The sequence below is a fragment of the Gorilla gorilla genome, chromosome 13, assembly GCF_029281585.2.
Source record: "Gorilla gorilla gorilla isolate KB3781 chromosome 13, NHGRI_mGorGor1-v2.1_pri, whole genome shotgun sequence".
Lineage (NCBI taxonomy): Eukaryota > Metazoa > Chordata > Mammalia > Primates > Hominidae > Gorilla > Gorilla gorilla.
The window spans coordinates 96,247,230-96,266,789 of NC_073237.2; the positions used below are offsets into that span (position 1 = coordinate 96,247,230).

A 19,560-nucleotide genomic window follows, 5' to 3' on the forward strand; every position below is an offset into this window, starting at 1 on the left:
GTCATTGACAAACGTACAATTCTTCATATACAATAAGAATATCTTATGAACACTATTCTTTTCATTTTTTATATTATTTTACATTCTAATTCTTTATATTTTCCATCTCCAGAGAGTTTGCAACATAGACAAAATACATACTCTTTTTCAGTAAAATAAAATAACCTGCTTAGTGGGGTTTTTTTGGTTTATTTTATAATTTCCGTAATTTTGTATGCAGCATTCTTAATAATTTCCTACTTGTATGTGTTTGGAAAGTTAATTACCACTACTAAATCACTCTCTTCTCTAGATAGTATGTTTAAGTTTGGGTGGGTGAGTGGGGATTTTTGTGGTAATGGGAAATAACCCTTTAGTGATGAAAAATTTAATACCTCCTTTCTTTTATATAGTATCAAAGGTGCAGAATCTGGGACAAGTTGCATGAAGAGCATATCAATGCAGGACGTACAGTTCAGGTAAGGCTATTATATTTTTTCTGCTAAATCAGTATGAAAAAGACAGTCTTAAGACAATTTTGCTAAAATATTACCTTTGCAGCTGAACCCTTTTATACACATTTGTTACTATTTACTTGAGGATACATTTTTAGCAGAAATTGCTGAATCACATGCCATACATATTTTTAAACTTTTGTTTTGTTACCAAATTTTCCTCCAGAAATGATACACAGACTTATACTCTCACAAGCAATACATTTTGTAAAATACTTTGACATTGGTATTACCCATTTCTTAAATTTTTGCTAATTGATAGGTTAAAATTGTGCCACCTCGTTGTTCTAATCTGGATTCGTAAATACTTTGAAGGGTGAACTTTTTTTCACATTGCCTGGGCAGTAATTTTTTTTTTTTTGTTAATTGCCTGTTAATATATTTGTATATCTTATATTATGTTGATGTCTTTTGTGAGAGCTCCTTATAATTTGAAAGATACTGATCTTCTGTCTACAATTAGTATTGCAAATATTCTTTGCTAGTTATTTGCTTTTTAAAAATACATTTTAATTATTTTAACATAATTTTTAAAAATAATATATTTACATGGTTTTAAAAGCCAAATACAAATAGAGGGCTTATAATATCCTATATTCTCCACCTACAAGTCCTCCTACTTGGAAGAAACCATTGTTAATCCTTTTGGCCTTTCTCCCTGAAATTTACCGCTATTACTAAATAACGTGTAGACTGATATTTCTTGATTAATCAGGTTTAGATTTTTTTTTCTTATGGTAGGTGGAGCTCTAGGTTCCTACCTTGCTCTCCTACTTCCCTTCCCCCATATAATTACATATATTACAATTTTTGGTTAAATTAATATAATATAAACTCATTATATTGATTATGGAGATATTGTTTTCTGCTGAGTCAAATAGTGAAATACAGTACTAACTTTTACTTTTTAAAAAGTTAATAATTACCTCATTTTTTAGTTGTCTGGCTTTCTGTGTATCTTGTGGTTCATTTTCTCTAAATGCTTCATATCTCTGTCACATGCTGTCAGTAATATTTCTTTTTCTTTTTTTTTTTTTTTTTTTTTTTGCGACAGAGTCTCCCTCTGTTGCCCAGGCTGGAGTGCACTGTTGCAATCTCGGCTCACTGCAACCTCCGCCTCCCGGGTTCAAGCAATTCTCCTGCCTCAGCCTCCCAAGTAGCTGGGACTACAGGCACCCACCACCATGCCTGACTAATTTTTGTATTCTTGGTTGAGATAGGGTTTCACCATATTGGCCAGACTGGTGTCAAACTTTTGACACCTTGGCCTGTCTTGGCCTGCCTTGGCCTCCCATAGTGCTGGGATTACAGGCATGAGTCATCGCACCTGGCCAGTAATATTTCTTATATGCTCAAATATGTCAGTTCCATTCTTTATTTATTTTATTTTATTTTATTTCATTTTTTTGAGACAGAGTTGCCCTCTGTCGCCCAGGCTGGAGTGCAGTGGCTCAATCTCGGCTCACTGCAAGCTCCTCCTCCTGGGTTCACGCCATTCTCCTGCCTCAGCCTCCCGAGTAGCTGGGACTACAGGCGCCCACCACCACGCCCAGCTAATTTTTTGTATTTATAGTAGAGATGGGATTTCACAATGTTAGCCAGGATGATCTCGATCTCCTGACCTCGTGGTCCACCCGCCTCAGCCTCCCAAAGTGCTGGGATTACAGGCGTGAGCCACTGCGCCCGGCTTTTCCATTCTTTATTTTAAAGATGTTCTTCTGAACTCTTCTTCCCCTACTTCCTATGTGAACTTTCTAGGCTTGTTGTGCAGCTCCTGTTCTGGGACTTTCCTTAGCTGCTTTTCTGTGTTTACATCTCTATTTTCCTAGGTATTATGCCTTCCTCATTTTTGCTTTATTCTGTTGTTTTATTGGAGTAATCTTGCAGTAGCCCTCTAATTAAGGGTACCTTGGAGATAAATATAAGTAATTGTATTTCTAAAAAATGCCTTTATTCTCTCCTGACATGTGATTGCTAGTTTCACTAGATATAGAATTCTAGTTGGAATTCTTTCAATATTGAAGGCTATCTTCTTTGTGTTATACTTTAGAAAGCTAGTATCATATAATTTCCCAGTCTTTTGTTTTGTTTTGTTTTTCGTTTTTTGAGATGGAGTCTCACTCTTTCGCCCAGGCTGGAGTGCAGTGAGTGATGCAATCTTGGCTCACTGCAATCTCCACCTCCCGGTTTCAAGCGATTCTCCTGCCTCAGCCTCCTGAGTAGCTGGGACTACAGATGCATGCCACCACGCCCAGCTAATTTTTGTATTTTCAGTAGAAACGGGGTTTCACCATGTTGGCCAGAATGGTCTCAATCTCTTGACCTTGTGATCTGCCCACCTCAGCCTTCCAAAGTGCTGGGATTACAGGCGTGAGCTACTGTGCCCAGCTGATTTTCCAGTCTTTGTACAGGACCTGGTTTTGTTTTTTTGTTTTTTCCCTCTTTGGGAGCTTTTGTGATTAGTTCATCCCTGGTATTCTGAAATTTGATGATGATGTCATTGTGTTGGACTGTTTCTTTCTAAAAATTTATGTTCTTTAGTTCTGGGTACTTTTCTTAGATTTTTCTTTGGTCATTTATTCTTCTGTGTTTTCTCATTTTGCTCTTTTTTTTTTTTCTTTAATTCTAAAGGTCAGCAAACTGATTCAGAGGCTATGTCTGGCCTCTGTCTATCCCATTTGCTTACACATTTCTTTGACTGCTTTCACACGGTAACAGCAGAGTTAAGTAGTTGCAACAGAGACTGTATGGCCTACAAAGCTTGAGCTATTTACTGTCTGGTTCTTTGTAGAAAAAATTTGGCAGTCCCTGTTCTATTGGATGTTGGAACTCTTGGGTTGCTTGTCTGATTTTCGCTCTATTTTCTGAAAGATTTCCTCAGGTTTCTCTTTACCTTTTTCCTTTGAATTCTTTTTTTCTGCTATTATGATATTTAGTTTACAAGAGCTTTTTCTTGTTCTCTTTTCCTTTCTTGATAGCATTTTGTCTATGGGTGTAATAGGTTTTTTTGTTTGTTTTTCTGAAATATTAAAAAGTAGATTGCTTGTCTTCTGGTGGACTTCACTTAAGGATGCTTGGGCAAGCTGGCATTTTCCTTAGGGATACCTCCAAATATCAGTATCTGGAGGTTGTTCTTATTTAGTTTTCTGAAGAAGAATTCTCATTTTCCCCCTACGGCAGGTAGGTGCTTATCTTACAAAGTTATAGAGGCAGATTAGATAAAGACTTTTGGGCTTTATTCAGTACAGGCTTTTTAGCCCTGTACCTGGTGTTTCTGAATCTAGAGTCAGTTGCTCCAAAGAATACATCTGTTTGTCCTCTTGAATTCAGAAAGGTTATTATAGCTGCAGTATAGTGATTAAATTGTGATAGAATGAAATGAATTCAAGAGATCATTAGGAAGGGTTACAGAGGTCCAAGAAAAAGATGTTAGTAGCTTAGAGATAATAGAGATGAAGGAAAACAGATTGATTTGAGATTTAGATGGAAATTTGACTTATCTCTCTATAGCTGTATTTACTGCTTGCTAATTAGATGATAGGCCTAACAAGCAGAGACTATGTCTCCACTATTTGTATATTCTGCAGCACCTGGTGCCCAGCAAGATTTGGTGTCTATTGAATGGTACTCAGCATGTTAATGATTTAATGAGATTATTATGACTTAGATTTCTTACCATCTTCACTGTTTAATCTATCATTTAAAAATCACATGATTTGGTTGAGACATTGGCTATGGTCAAAGTATTTGTTTACTGATTTTTAAAATTTGTGTATATATTTACCGTATTGACCTCCATCTGGCATAAAAGATTTATGGGTGCCATTAGAGTAGTAAGATTGAAGCTATTGTTAGATGTAGGTATTTGGTGAGTTTTACTGATATCTGCTCTGAATTTTGTGTGTAGATTTCTACTTTGCTAGTTAGTGTAAAAGTTATTTTGGGACAAATAACCTCATCAACAATTATCACAGATTTTCTAGATTTATCATCATTAGATTTACATAGTAAGAGCTATATTGTCACATTCATTATGGTATCTTGATAAAAATAAGTTCTTAATTTAAATGTAGTTTAAATTATCAATCTTTTATGGTTCCTACTTTGGCGGCTTGTTCAAGAAATCCTCTCTTGGAGGATTCAAGAAGATATTTCTTTATATATTTAACTGAGTGTTTTAAATATTTTGCTTTTAACATTCAAGTCTTTAATCCATCTGGAATTGGTGGTATGAGGTAGACATCAATAAAATTTTATTTTATTCCATCTTAAAAATCACTTGTGTGTCACTATTACCTGATTTCTGTGGTGCTACTTCTGAAGCACATTGTAATTCCAAAGATGCATGTAACTCCATATGTCTCTGATCTTTATATTCTATTCCATTTGTCAGTCTATTTCTGCACCAAATTCCACACACTGTCTTAATTATGACAGTTTTAAGATAAAGCTTGATATCTGATTGTACAATACTTCCACAGTATCCTTCCTTTTCAGGAGTGTTCTGGCTATACTTGGCTCTTTAGTCCTCCATATGAAATTCAGAATCAGCTTTTCAAAGTCCATACACAGTCTTGTTGGGAAGTTGGGAGTTGCATTGGTAGAGAAAATTGACATCTTTACAATATCTAGTTTTCCTCCCTGTGAATGTGGGATATTCTTGCATTTGTATTTATCTTCTTTAATATTTGGGAATCTTTATAGTTTTTTGCATACAGGTTGTGGTACATTGTACTTTCTAAAGATACCCACAAAAATATCCCTCATCCCACATGGCCTTCTACATTATGACCTTGCTACTCCCCCACCAATAGGTGGAGTCTAATCTCCCTTCTCTTGAATCTGGGCAGAAGTAAAGCTGCTTATTTGTTGACTTGCTAGTTTAATTTAAAACACATTGTAATTGCATTATTTTCCCCATTTTTGTCACTTACCATACAAAAGTATAAAAGGAATATTTTACAAAGCTTCGACTTCCTCAGCTCTTCTTCCCAAATACTTAATATTTAGTAACAATACTAATTGATAATAGAGGATTCTGAAAAGTACATCACAGTTTCTACCTTGAAGGAACTTACATAGACAGGAATTCACAAAAAGTTAAATTAAGTATTTAAACAATAGTTTAAAACCTTAGTAAAAGTTAATGTAAGTCAGAATATGATTAATTGACAATTGCATTATAGAGACCAATAAATGATATAGTACCTGCTATCTGGATGCTGGATAAGGGGGTATTATCCTCATTTTTCAGATACCAGAAAGCTGAAGAGATTTAGTGTTTGTCTAAGAAGTAGTAGGAAACCAGTTTATCTGGCATAGTGTCAGTGCTCTTAGTTGGCACTTCATAAGAATCTTTAATGAGAACCCATTCCAGTGTTGTATTCTAGTGTTTTTATTTTAATCTGGAAACATTTTGAATAATAATTCAGGTGGATAGGGATTCGAGTGCTACACTTAATACCTGTATAAGATGCTCATTAGATATTTGTTAAATAAATGGACGGAGACCTTTTTCTCTATTGATTTTGACTCTTTTTGGTGGCTTAGTTAATACTTGTTAAGCTATATATATTCTTTTTGGTGACTTTTGATGTTGAAATAAGTGAGAAGTCATTATATTAGTATCAGTGCCTTAAGTATAGTAGTCAGGTAATGAAAGTAAAGAATAGTCCAGATTTATTTTAATTAAATAGCTATGACTCTGGAGCCCTTAGCAATAAATTATATGCTGTCTAGAATGTGTTTACTGTAAGTTATTTAAATGTTTACCAGTGGACTTCTGCTCTGTGTTTGTAAAGAAATCAGATTAATTATTATGATACCAAATGTTTTCTGCTGTACACAATTTGTTCTCAAAATTACATGTTGTAAAAACACATTAAGAATCCTTAAATCAATATTTTAAAAAGGCAAATATATGCATAGCCACTCTTAATCATTAAATACATAATTAGCCATTTTTCAGAATTTTCAATTAACTTAAAATAATTACTTTTTACAATTATCAGTATAGATAAGTATATATTTGAATTTTTTTTAATCTTTAAACAGAAGTTTTGGGACATTTCTGAAAGAAGGAAAAAAGCCATAAGTACTTATAACATTTAGTTATAAAACCAAAGAGAACAAAAGAGAGAAGTTGTTTTTAATTTATTAAAAGTGTAGGCTGGGCGCGGTGGCTCACACCTGTAATCCCAGCACTTTGGAAAGCTGAAGTGGGCAGATTACGAGGTCAGGAGATCGAGACCATCCTGGCTAACACAGTGAAACCCCGTCTCTACTAAAAATACAAAAAATTAGCCGGGTGTGGTGGTGGGCACCTGTAGTCCCAGCTACTCGGGAGGCTGAGGCAGGAGAATGGCGTGAACCCAGGAGGAGGAGCTTGCAGTGAGCCGAGATCACACCACTGCACTCCAGCCTGGGTGACAGAGCGACACTCCATCTCAAAAAAAAAAAAAAAAAAAAAAAAAGTGTAGCTATAGTTTACAGTTTACTATTTGTACACTGCAAAGCTTGTTAAGTTGATATATGTTCTTTTTTAAAAACTTATGTCAGTGATTATAGACCCCTTGATTAACTGCTGGATATTTCTGAAAATTTTCAGAATTTGGTACAATACCTGCTTTTCTGACCTGATTATTAGAAAAGCAGAAGCATTTGAACATTTGCTGTGTTCTAGATACTCTTCTAGACACTGGGCATACATCTGTGGCGGTGGCAAGTGGAGAGAGCAGAGAGAGATTTTTTTAAAGTAAACAAATATGTAATATGTTAGATGATTATAAGTGCCATGAAGAAAAGTAAAATAGGTTAAAGGCAACAAAGAATCACAGAAGGTGTTGAGTGTTCTTTTAAATAAATGGTGTTTGTGGAAGGCTTCTGATGACATTTGAGCAGAGATCTAAAGGAAGTGAAGGCATAAACCATGGGGAATAGAATTTTCCAGGCAGAGGGACGACTCTGAGGTGAGAGGATGTGGCATAGTCAAGAAATAGTAAGGAACAGTAAGGAGGTCAGTGTGGCTAGTGTGAGCAAGGAGAGTACAGGAGATGAAGTCAAAGAGATCAGAGGGTCAGATCATGGAGAGCCTTGCAGGATATGGTAACTTAGAGTTAGTAGGCAGCTTTTGGAAGGCTCTGAGCTTCTTCCACTCTGCGTAAATACTTTGAAATTCATTTATGTTGTAATGTCTGTCAGTGTTTAATTCCTTTTTATTATTGAATAGTATTCTATTGTATGGCTATACCACTATACCACTGTTTGGCTATTACTAATAAAGCTGCTATGAACATTTGGGTACAGGTATTTGTGTGGACAAAGGATTTCATTTATTGTGGGTGAATAGTTAGGAGTGGAATGGCTGGAACATATAGTAGTTGTTTTTTAGGAAACTGCCAAGTTGTTTTCCAAAATGATTGTATCGTTTTATATTCCCACCAGTTCCTCCATTGTCCTTGCAAACAGTTGATATAGTCAGCCTTTTAAATTTTAACCCCTCTAATTAAGTCTGTAATGGTATCTCATGAGTTTAACCTTCATTTGCTTAATGATTAATGATGTTTCTGTTTTCTTTTGAATTTTGAATTTTAATAAATTAAAAACTTCTCTCTTTTGTTCTCTTTGATTTTATAACTAAATGTTATAACTGCCTATGGCTTTTTTCCTTCTTTCATGAATTTTTTATTCCATTTTATCTCCTTGCCTTGCTAGCTAATACCTCTGTTATTTTAGTGGTTCCTTTAGGGTCTTTAGTGTACATCTTATCACAGTTTATTTGCAACTTGTATTATTCTATTTCACATATGTTTAAGAAACTTAACAATACACCTATATTTCTCCTCTACCAGCCTATATGCTGTTGTTCTCATATATTTAACTTTTATACATCATATACTTCATAATATTTAAATAGGCATTTATTTTTTAAGTGATTTAGATATTAAAGAAAAAAATCTTATATATGTACTGGTGTCATTTCCATTTTTAGTGTGCTTAATGCCTTTATGTAGATCCATATTTCCATCTGGTGTGGTTTTCCTTTTGCTGGAAAGATTTCCTTTAACATTTCTGGGAGTGTGATTCTGCTGTGACGAATACTTTGAGTTTTTGTATATCTGAAAAGTTTTTATTTCGCCATTGTTTTTAAAAGAAATTTTGCTGTATATACATTGACTTTTTTCTTTCAGTACTTTAAAGATGTTCAGCTGTCTTCTCACTTGCATTGTTTCTGATGAGAAATCTGCTTAATTCTTATCGTTGTTCCTTTGTATGTAATGTGTCTCATTTCTCTCGCTTCTTTTATGATTTTCCTTTAATCTCTGGTTTTGGGCACTTTGATTATGATAGGCTTTGGTGGCATTTTCTTCCTGTCTTGTGCTTTGAATTTATTGAGCTTCTTGGACCTCTGGACTTACCGTTTGCATCAAATATGGGCATTTTTTGGCCATTATTCATATATTTTTCTGTCCCCTCCCTTCTTTTCTCCTTCAAGGGCTCCAATTACACATATGTTAGGTTGCTTAAAGTTATGTGATAGCTCACTGATGCTCTTTTAATTCTTTTTGATTGTTTTATCTGTGTGTTTTATTTTGGATAGTGTCTATTGCCATGCCTTTATGTTTATTAGTCTTAGCAGCAGTGTCTAGTCTGCCATTAATCTGTTCAATGTATTCTTTATCTCACTCACATATTGTAGTTTTCCCCTCCAGAATTTTGATTTGAGTCTTTTTTATATCTTCTGTGTCTCTAATTAACTTTTTGAACACATGAAATACAATTGTAATAGCTATTTTAATATCTTTTTCTACTAATGCTTATATCTATGGCAATTCTAGGTCAATTTCAGTTCAGTGATTATTTTCTTCATTATGGGTGATGTTTTCTTGTTTCTTTGTGTCTAGTGATATTTGATTGGGTCTCTTTTACTTTGGTAGGTGCTGGATATTTTTATGTTTTATAAATCTTATGTTTATATAAAACAATGAGCTTTGTTCTGGAATGTAGTTAAGTTGCTTGGAAACTGATCCTTTAGGGTCTTACTCTTATGATTCATTAGGCTTAACTATAGCGCTGCTTAGTCTGTGGCTAATTATTTCTCATCACGGGGGCAAAACCTTTTTGAGTGCACTACTCAATGCCCTGTGAATTAAGAGTTTTCCCATTTTGGCTGGTGGCAACAGGCAGTGTCTCCAGTGTTGAATGAGTGCTGGGTACTGTTCTCTCTAACTTTTTCAGGTGGTTTGCTCGCCAGCTTTGGGTAATTTCCTCACATACATGTTCTGATCAGTTCTTTGCTGAATTCTGGTATTTAGTGACCTCTAAATACTGAGGTATCACTGATCCCTCTGCATATTTCCAGGGCTCTCTCTCCCTGTGCTGCACTCTCCTCTGCAGGGCTCTGTTAAGTGAACAGCGCTCACCTTGGACAGAACCAGAAGTCATCTATTATTGTTTTGAAACTGCAAATATAGTATACTTAACAATTTTCTTTTCTATGATAAGAAAACATTAGGATTAAGAAACATTTTGTGATCAAAATTTGAAACTAAATGAGAGTTGGAAATTGTTACTACTATAATAATTCACTGAAGAACATTAACTTGGCTTTTATAGAAATCTGATAAAGGCCAGGCGCAGTGGCTCACGCCTATAATGCTAACATTTTGGGAGGCCGAGGTGGATGGATTGCCTGAGCTCATGAGTTCAATACCAGCTTGGGCAACATGGTGAAACTCTGTCTCTACAAAAAATACCAAAAAATTAGCCAGGCATGGTGGTGTGTGCCCTGTAGTCCAGCTGCTTGGGAGGCTGAGGTGGGAGGATTTCTTGAGCCTGGGAGATTGAGATTGCAGTGAGCCATGATCATGCCACTGCACTCCAGCCTGGGTGACAGTGTGAGACCTTGTCTGGAAGGAAGGAAGGAAGGGAGGGAGGGAGGGAGGGAAGGACCTGATAAGAGGGAGGGAGGGAAGAAGGAAGGAAGCTCTCGGCCTAGCTTTTTCTTCATAATAGTGATGATGTAGAACTTGTTGAGGTTACAGATTTCTGGGATCCACATTAGAGATTCTGATTCAGTAGATCTCAGACCACATTTGGAAAGATACTGCTTTGGAGAAGCTATCCCAGTTCCGTAAGTACACAGATGCACAAAAATAAAATCAGCCATGGAATTTGTAGATGTGAGATGTGACTTTCATGATTTTACTAGGAAAAACATAGAACACTTGAGCTATCTACTTTTTAATTTTTAAAAAGGGGGATGATTTAAAAGGGAGAAACAATAGAAAAGAGAGGGAATGAGGAGGAGAGTGGAGAAGCAAATATAGTAGACTGGTTAGAGAAAAGAAGAAACGATTAAGGAGAAGCAAAACCAGATAGAGAATGGAAAAGAAGATACAAGAGTAGATTCCAAAATGAATGCTATTAGGATATAAATTGTTTTAGTTTATTGTGAGTTAAGTTTTGCCTTAAAGTTCTTATGAGCTGATTAATCAGGATTTAGGATCCTTGACCTCTACTCTGATTGGCATAGGTTCTACAGAATCTCAGGGAGGAAATTAAATCTAAAACATCGTCAGTTGTAAGACACACTATTATTTTGTATACCTCTAAGAAAGAAAAAAGTACTGCCAGTTAACTATGCACAATGCTTTTTACCATTTATTTTAAGATACTTTCCAATTTTAGAGATGTTAAAATGTGGACAAGATACTGTGTTTTAAAATTGATGAAATACAGTATTTAGAAGGCTTCTACCCTACCTCGGTCTTTTCCCAATCTGTTCTTCCTATTTAGTGTGTTCTATTTTCCCAGTATTATTTTTCAGAGACAGCACAAGTCTCCCCTCCTTCATGAAGCCTACCTAGATCCTTACTGTAAGATATGTTTCAGATTTCCTTTGAGCATGTTTCTTCCACCCCTTTCATTTTGAATATTTCCCCTTAATAGAGAATCAAAAGCAAAATAGGAGTTACATAGTTCTGCTCTCTCTGCATCATCTGCCAACACTGCACCATCTGCCCCAAGCAGTGGGCCTGAACTTTCTTTCTTGTTCTTACTCTACATGTATTTTTTAAGTCCTTTTTATTGTTCTTAACATTTTTTCATCAGCCTCCGCTCGTTCTGGGCTCTAACTTTACTTACAAGATTCTCTTTGTTTTACAAGTCTCTTAAAATTCTGAACTTATCATAGCACATCTTACACAACAACCATATTGGATTCTTTAGATGCCACTTTCTTTTCTTTCTTATCAGATTAACTTATTTTAGTTTTTTATTTTTTGAGAGGCAGTCTCGCTCTTGTCGCCCAGGCTGGAGTTTAGTGGCACAATCTCAGCTCACTGCAACCACCACCTCCCGGGTTCAAGTGAGTCTCCTGCCTCAGCCTCCCAAGTAGCTGGGATTACAGGTGCCCACGACCATGCCTGGATAATTTTTGTATTTTTAATAAAGATGGGGTTTTACCACGTTGGCCAGGCTGTTCTCGAACTCCTGACCTTCAAGTGATCCGCCCGCCTCGGCCTCCCAACGTGCTGGGAGTACAGGTGTGAGGTTAATTGTTTTATAATGTCAGATTAACTTGTTTGTATAGTGTAGAATTTTACTTTTTTTTTTTTTTTTTTGAGGTAGAGTCCCACTCTGTCACCCAGGCTGGAGTGCAGTGGCGTGATCTCAGATCTCAGCTCACTGCAACCTCCACCCCCCGGCTTCAAGCAATTCCCCTGCCTCAGCCTCCCAAGTAGCTAGGATTACAGGTGCACACCACCATGCCCAGCTAATTTTCTTGTATTTTTAGTAGAGACGGGGTTTCTTCATGTTGTCCAGACTGGTCTCAAACTCCTGACCTCAGGCAGTCCGCCTGACTCAGCCTCCCAAAGTGCCGGGATTACGGGCGTGAGCCACCGCACCCGGCCTAGAATTTTACTTTTTAGAAACTTTATCTCTTTTGCAAAAAACTTTATTACAGTGTGATTTCTGCTATGGCATCATACAGCTTTTTTCTTTAAACTTGATCAAATTATCTTTCCTAAAGAATCTCTAATCCTAGTGTTCCTTCTAACTCTTGTGAACTGAACTGCAAGATGGCATCATGGTTTCTCTCTCATGTGTCTCACTTCCACTTCACTATTTTATGCTTGTATGTCAGAATTAATTCCAAAGGAGTAGTTCTTTTCATTATTTCTTCCACTTAATGAAAGGTGGAATGTTTCATATGCTAGTGAGTTACACTTTTCTAGGGAAGAATTTTAGTTGGTTTCTTGATAGTTGGAGATCCATGTTGTTGGACCACTACTTTGCCACTTTTTGCAAAGTATTAAGAAAGCATTCATTCTTTTACCATATTGATTGAATCATACCATATACCAGGGACCAAATGTGGCCTTGAGGATATATGACAAAGAAATTAGACACAATCCCCGTTCTTAGAAACTTTACAGTTCAGTTGAATGTTAAGTAATATCCTTATCCAGTATACTTCCACAATAAAATTCCTGCTCAGTTTTACCCCTACCCAAATGCTTCAACCTCGTTTCTGTCCTAAGGTTAATTGACCATGCAAGTCAATGTAGTAGTATTTTCTGAAAGTATTTAAGCTTTTTATTGTGAAATATAATTTACGTATTCTAAAAAATGCCTAAAATATAAATATACACCTAAATAAATTATTATACTGTGAACACTCATGTATCACTACTCAGATCAAGAAATAGTTGCTGGTATCCTAGAAGCCCATAGCCTCTTCCCAATTACAACCACCTTTTCCCCTGCAAAAAGAATCACTATCTTGATTTATATGGTAAATACTTTGTACCTTTTCTGTATAATTTTACTGCCAAAGTGTGTCCTTAAGACTGTAGTTTAATTTAGCCTATTTTTGAACATTATATACATTGAATTAAACAAGATATCTTTTGTGTCTGGCTTGTCATTTACCTGTGTTTTTGCCTATAACAATAGTTCATCCATTTTCATTGCTGTATATATTCTATTTAATGAGCATACCATAGTGTTTCCATTCTGTGGATGGACATTTGAATTGTTCAGTTTATATTATAAATGCTATTAACATTCTTGTATATTTTTACACATGTGCACATATTTCTGTTGAGTATATTCCTAGGACAGGAATTGTTGGTTCCTTGAGCATACTTACTTTCAACTTTAGTAAGTAATGCCAAGCTATTTTCCAAAACAGTAATGTTAATTTTACATTCCTTCCAGCAGTGAATACAATCCTGTGGGCACCACATCCTTACCAATACCAATATTTAGTATTGTCAGACTTTAATTTTAGCTGTTCTGGTGGGTAAGTTAATTGTGGTTTTAATTTACATTTACCTGATTATTCATGAGATTAATTTTTCATGTGTTTGTGAGACATGCCCATTTAGAGTTCTTGCCTAAGTTTCTATGGGTTGTTTATATTTTTTTATATTGATTTGTAAGACTTCTTCATATGTTTTGCCTATGACCCCTTTATCAGTTATACGTGTTGCAGTTATCTTCTGCCACTCAGTGGTTTACTTTTTCACTGTCTTAGTGGTGTTTCTTGATGACTAGAAGCTCATTTAATTTAAAGGTTATCAATCTTATAGTTAGTTATTTTGTGCCGTGTTTACTTTTATTTTTATTTTTTAGAGACGGGGTCTCCTTTTGTCACCCAGGCTGGAGTACAGTGGCACAATCATAGCTCACTGCTGTCTCAAACTCCTGGGCTCGAGAGTTGTGCCATGTTTAAGAAATCTTTCCTACCCAGGGTTACAAAGATATTCTTCTATTTAAAAGTGTTATTGTTTTGCCTTTCACATTTAAGTCTACAGTCCATCTGGTTGATTATTGTATATGGCGTGAAGTGGTATATCCAGCTTTATTTTTTTTTCATAAGGATACCCAAATTACTAGGCATAATGATTTGAAAACTTCATTTTTTTTTTCCCAGCATTGCTCTGTAGTGCTACTTTTGTCGTAAGTCAAGTGCATTTATGTTTGGGTTGTTTCTGGGCTGTTTCACTGTGTATTTGTCTATTCTTGCACTAATGCCGTACTCTCTTAATTACTATGGCTTTATAATGAGTTTTGATATCTAATAGAGGAAGTTCTCCTACTTCCTTCTTCACAAGTGATTTGGATAGTCTCAGCCCTGTGCATTTTCATATACATTTTAGAATCAGCTTATTAAGTTTCACCAAAACAAAACAAAGTATCAATTAACCTTTTGCAAATTTATTTAATTTATTGAATTCCTGTATTTGTTTTTGTTTGTTCGTTTGTTTGTTTCTTTGTTTTGAGATGCAGTCTCGCTCTGTCGCCCAGGCTGGAGTGCAGTGGCGCAATCTCTGCTCACTGCAAGCTCCGCCTCCTGGATTCAAGTGATTCTCCTGCCTCAGCCTCCCAAGTAGCTGGGACTACAGGCACATACCACCTCGCCCGGCTGATTTTTGTTTTTGTTTTTGTTTTTTTGAGTTGGAGTTTCACTCTGTCACCCAGGCTGGAGTGCAGTGGCGCAATCGTGGCTCACTGCAACCTCTGCCTCCTGGGTTCAAGCGATTCTCCTGCCTCAGCCTCCCGAGTAGCTGGGACTACAGGTGTGCGCCACCACGCCCAGCTAATTTTTGTATTTCTTAGTAGAGACAGGGTTTCACCATGTTGGCCAGGCTGGTCTCGAACTCCTGACCTCAAGTGATCTGCCCACCTTGGCCTCCCAAAGTGCTGAGATTACAGGCGTGAGCCACTGCACCCAGCTGAATCTCTATATTTGAATAAAAGTGACATCTTTGCAATATTGAATCCTCCAATCCATGACCATATTTTATTGTTTTATCTTTTATATGAAGCTAGATTTAAATTGCTGATGTTTCTTTAGGATTTTAAAATCTTGTTTATAGTGCATGAGACTAGTCTGAACTTTTCTTTATTCTTAATCTTCTTAAGTTTCGTTTCAAGGTTGTGCTATCATAAAGAGTTAGAGGATGGTCTTTTTCTGTGCCTTTGAAGAATTTGTGTAATTTCCTTTAAATATTTGGTAGAATTGGCCAGTAAAACTATCAGGCTGGGCTTTTTCTTTGTTTGTTTAGTTGGTTTTGGTTTTGTGTGGCGAGGAAGAGAGACTTCAAAATATACATTTAATTTCTTTAATAATTATATGACTATTTTGGTTTCTATTTGTCAGTTTGATAAGTTATAGTCTTCTAATAATTTATTTCATCTAAGTTTTCTAATTTATTGGCATACATTTTTTCAGAATATTTTATTTTTTAATTCTGCAAGATCAGTAGTAATGCCATTTTTCATTTCTGATTTTGGTTATTTATGCCTTCTCTATTTTTTAAAATTATTTCTCAGTGAGGTTTATCAATTTTATTAGTCTTCCCAAAAATCTAGTTTTGGCTTTGTTAATCTATTGTATTATGTTTGTTTTTCTGTTTCATCAAATTTATTTTTACATTTTTATTATTTTCTTGTTTCTACTTTTTTTGCAATTGTTTTTACTATTTTCTAGTTTCTTGCAATGGATTTTCAGTCTACTAATTTTCAACCTTTTTTCTTTTCTAATATATATATATGCAGTTACAGCTATAAATTTGTATTGCTTTAGCTGCCTGTAGGTTTAAATATGCATTATTTTTCTTTTCATTCAGGTCAAAGCATTTTTTTTTTTTTTTTAAAGACGGAGTTTCACTCTTGTTGCCCAGGCTGGAGTGCAATGGTGCAATCTTGGCTCACTGCAACCTCCGCTTCTTGGGTTCAAAAGATTCTCCTGCCTCAGCCTCCCGAGTAGCTGGGATTACAGGTGCCCACCACCACACCCGGCTAATTTTTTGTATTTTTAGTAGAGAGGGGGTTTCGCCATGTTTGTCAGGCTGGTCTCAAACTCCTGACCTCAGATGATCCACCCTCCTCAGCCTCCCAAAGTGTTAGGATTACAGGCATGAGCCACTGCGCCCAGCCAGCATTTTTAATTTCTATTGTGATTTCTTCTTTGACTTGTGGGTTATTTAGAAATATGTCTTTCTTCATTATTGGTCATGAAATGTTTATAGGTATATTTTATTAATGATTTCAAGTTTAATTTTATTATGATCAGAGTATATGGTCTGTATGATATCAGTGTCAATATTTTTGAAATTTGTCAAAACTTCCTTTAAGACTTAGTATATAATCAGTTTTTATAATTGTTCTCCATGTGTATTTGTGTGTTTTTTACATGTGTATTCTCACCTTGTTGGGTATAATGTTCTATATAATTTATATCTAGTTTGTGTTAAACTTATTGTTCAAATCCTCTATATTAACTTAACATCCTTTTGTCCATTTGTTCTGTTAATTACTTAAAGGTGTTAAAGCTTTCCCTTATGATTGTGGATTTGTTTCAATTTTTCTTTATAGTTCTTGTCCGGTTTTGCGTTATATGTATTGTGGGTATGTTATTAGGTATACTTAACTTAGGTATTATTATGTATTCCTGGTACAGATATTATAAAGTGATTCTCTTTATTTTTAGTAATGTTTTGGCTTTGAAGTCTTTTTTTCTAATATTGCCGCAGCAGGTTTTCTTTGGAGAGGAGGTGTTAGGGTTAAAGTGGTTTATCTTTTTCATCTTCTTACATTGAACCATTCTTTCTTTATGTTTTAGATACAATCACTTAAGTTTTTTAAAATTCAGTCTATAAATCTTTATCCTGTAACTGGAATATTTATTTCATTTTTATTTAATGTAATTATCGATATATTTAGGTTTAAATCTTTCACCTTATTGTGTGCTTTCTATTTCTTACACATATTTTTAAAATCTCCATATTTACTTTCTTTTGTATTGATCTTGTTTTTTTTAATTTATCTAATTTTTTCCTTTCTAGTTTAGGAACTACATTTGAGCCTTCTCCAAGGATTTCACCAACTGTGGAACAAAATTTTTTTTTTTTTAAATGGATAGTTGCGGCCGGGCGCAGTGGCTTACGCCTGTAATCCCAGCACTTTGGGAGGCTGAGGTGGGTGGATCACCTGAGGTCAGGAGTTCGAGACCAACCTGGCTAACATAGTGAAACCCCATCTCTACCAAAATACAAAAAAATTAGGTGGGCGTGGTGGCTGGCGCCTGTAATCCCAGCTACTCGGGAGGCTGAGGCAGGCGAATCGCTTAAACCTGGGAGGCGGAGGTTGCAGTGAGCCAAAATCGTGCCACTGCCCTCCAGCCTGGGCGATAGAGCAAGACTCCATCTCAAAAACAAAAACAAAAACAAAAAGAATGGATAGTTGCATCTGTACTGACTCTTTTGCTTGTCATTGTTCTCTATAAAAGTACAGTATAACAACTATTTATATAGTATTTATATTATATTAGGTATTATAAGTAATCTAGCAATAAAGTATACAGGAGGATATTCATAGGTTTTACACAAATACTACACCATTTTATATAAGGCTTTGAACATCTATGGATTTTGGGTATTTGCAGGGAGTCCTGGAACCAATCCTCCATGGATACCAAGGAATAAATGTATATACTTTTACTAGAAATTACAACGTACATCTTTAACTTAGAAGTACAGATAATATCAGTTCCTTAGACTATTTTAGTTCCATGTATGCCCTGCAACTTAAATGCTACTTTTATATAAATATTTCTAAACACCACAGACCATTAGTATTATTGTTTTAGTAGAGTTACTGGTCATCTAGATTTACCCACTTTTTAGCTTATTTTCATTTCTGTTCATTTCTTTTTGCATTTCCAACTTTTTATCTGGGATTAATTGTTATTTTTGAAGATCACCATTTAATATTTCTCTTACTGTGTGTTATTGACTGAAGGCAAATTCTCTCAGCTTTTGTTTGTCTAAAAATATTTTTATTTTACCTGTGGTCTTGAAAGATATTTTTGCAGCATATAGAACTTTAGGTTGATAGTAATTTGCTTTCTATACTTTGAATATATTGTTCCATTGTCTTTAGGCTTTCGTTATTGCTGTTGAGAAGTCATATTATAATCTTACTGTTTCTTTGCAAGAAACTCTTGTCTCTATCTGCTTTTAGACATCTTTTCTCCTTCCTTTTCTCTCTTCTGGCTAGGTGTATTTTTCCTTTTATTTATTCTTCTCAGGATTTGTTGACCTTGAATTGTGGATGGATGTTTTTCTTCAATGTTTTGAAAATTCTCAGTCATTATCTATTCAAATTCATTTTCCGTCTTATTCTGGAATTCTAAGTAAATGTATATTGTACCCTTTTCTAACTATATCTTCTGTATTTCTTAACTTTTCTTCTGTATTTTTTACTTTCCTTGTTTCTTTTTTACATAGTTTCTTCAGATCTGTTTTCCAGTTTATATCTTTCTTGAACTGGGCCTAATATGAAGCTAAACTCAATTATTAAATTCTTTTGGACATTATTTAAAAATTATAGAATATTCATTAAAAACCTATATGTTGCTTTTGCTTTTTATAGTTTCCAATTGTCTGCTAAATTTTCAAGCTTTATTTTTATGCCTTTGAACAAAATAACTATAGTTTTATAGACTATATTTGCTCATTCCCTCATTACATGTCCTTTTGGATGTTTCTGTTGCCTGTTGTTTTTGCTGTTTCTTCCTCATGCTGCATATGTCCTCATGTGCTTGGTAATCTTTGATTGATTGGTGGACATTGTATTTGAAACATTATTTATAGAAATTATTTGAAGCTAGGGATGATGTTATCTTACTCCAGATATTTTCATTTGCTCTTCTAAGCCTCTGGGGGCACTAACTTTCCAAGATTATCTTTATCCAATTTTAGAGCTTAAGGTTTTTTATGAGCTACTCGAGACTGGAGGCCAGTCTGTAGTTCATGCAAGGGCTGCTTTATTTTAGGATTACCTGTGTTCCTAGGGTGGAGCTCTGACGATCCCAGCCAAAAGTACCAGAGTCCTTATACTTAGCAGGTCTTGGCATTGAAATTTTAATCCAAGCTTTGTGAGTTTATATTCTGGTATGCAAATACTCCCAAAGCAAATGTGGCCCTGAGTTCAGGACTCACCTCTCTAGATTTCCATCTTTGCCCAATTCTTGTCCTATAGTTACTTACTA

The 19,560-nt window shown here is 35.3% G+C and overlaps 1 protein-coding gene across 3 annotated transcripts in view; it reads left to right on the top strand.

Annotated features, from left to right (window-relative positions):
- The window catches only part of STX17 (syntaxin 17), a 65,013-nt gene that overhangs the window by 21,712 nt on the left and 23,741 nt on the right, over nucleotides 1-19,560 (top strand). For all 3 annotated transcript variants that reach the window (XM_004048348.5, XM_063696623.1, XM_063696622.1), the window contains exon 3: nucleotides 393-458. In XM_004048348.5, the coding sequence (XP_004048396.2) occupies nucleotides 393-458 (66 nt within the window). The remainder of the gene's footprint in view (nucleotides 1-392; nucleotides 459-19,560) is intronic.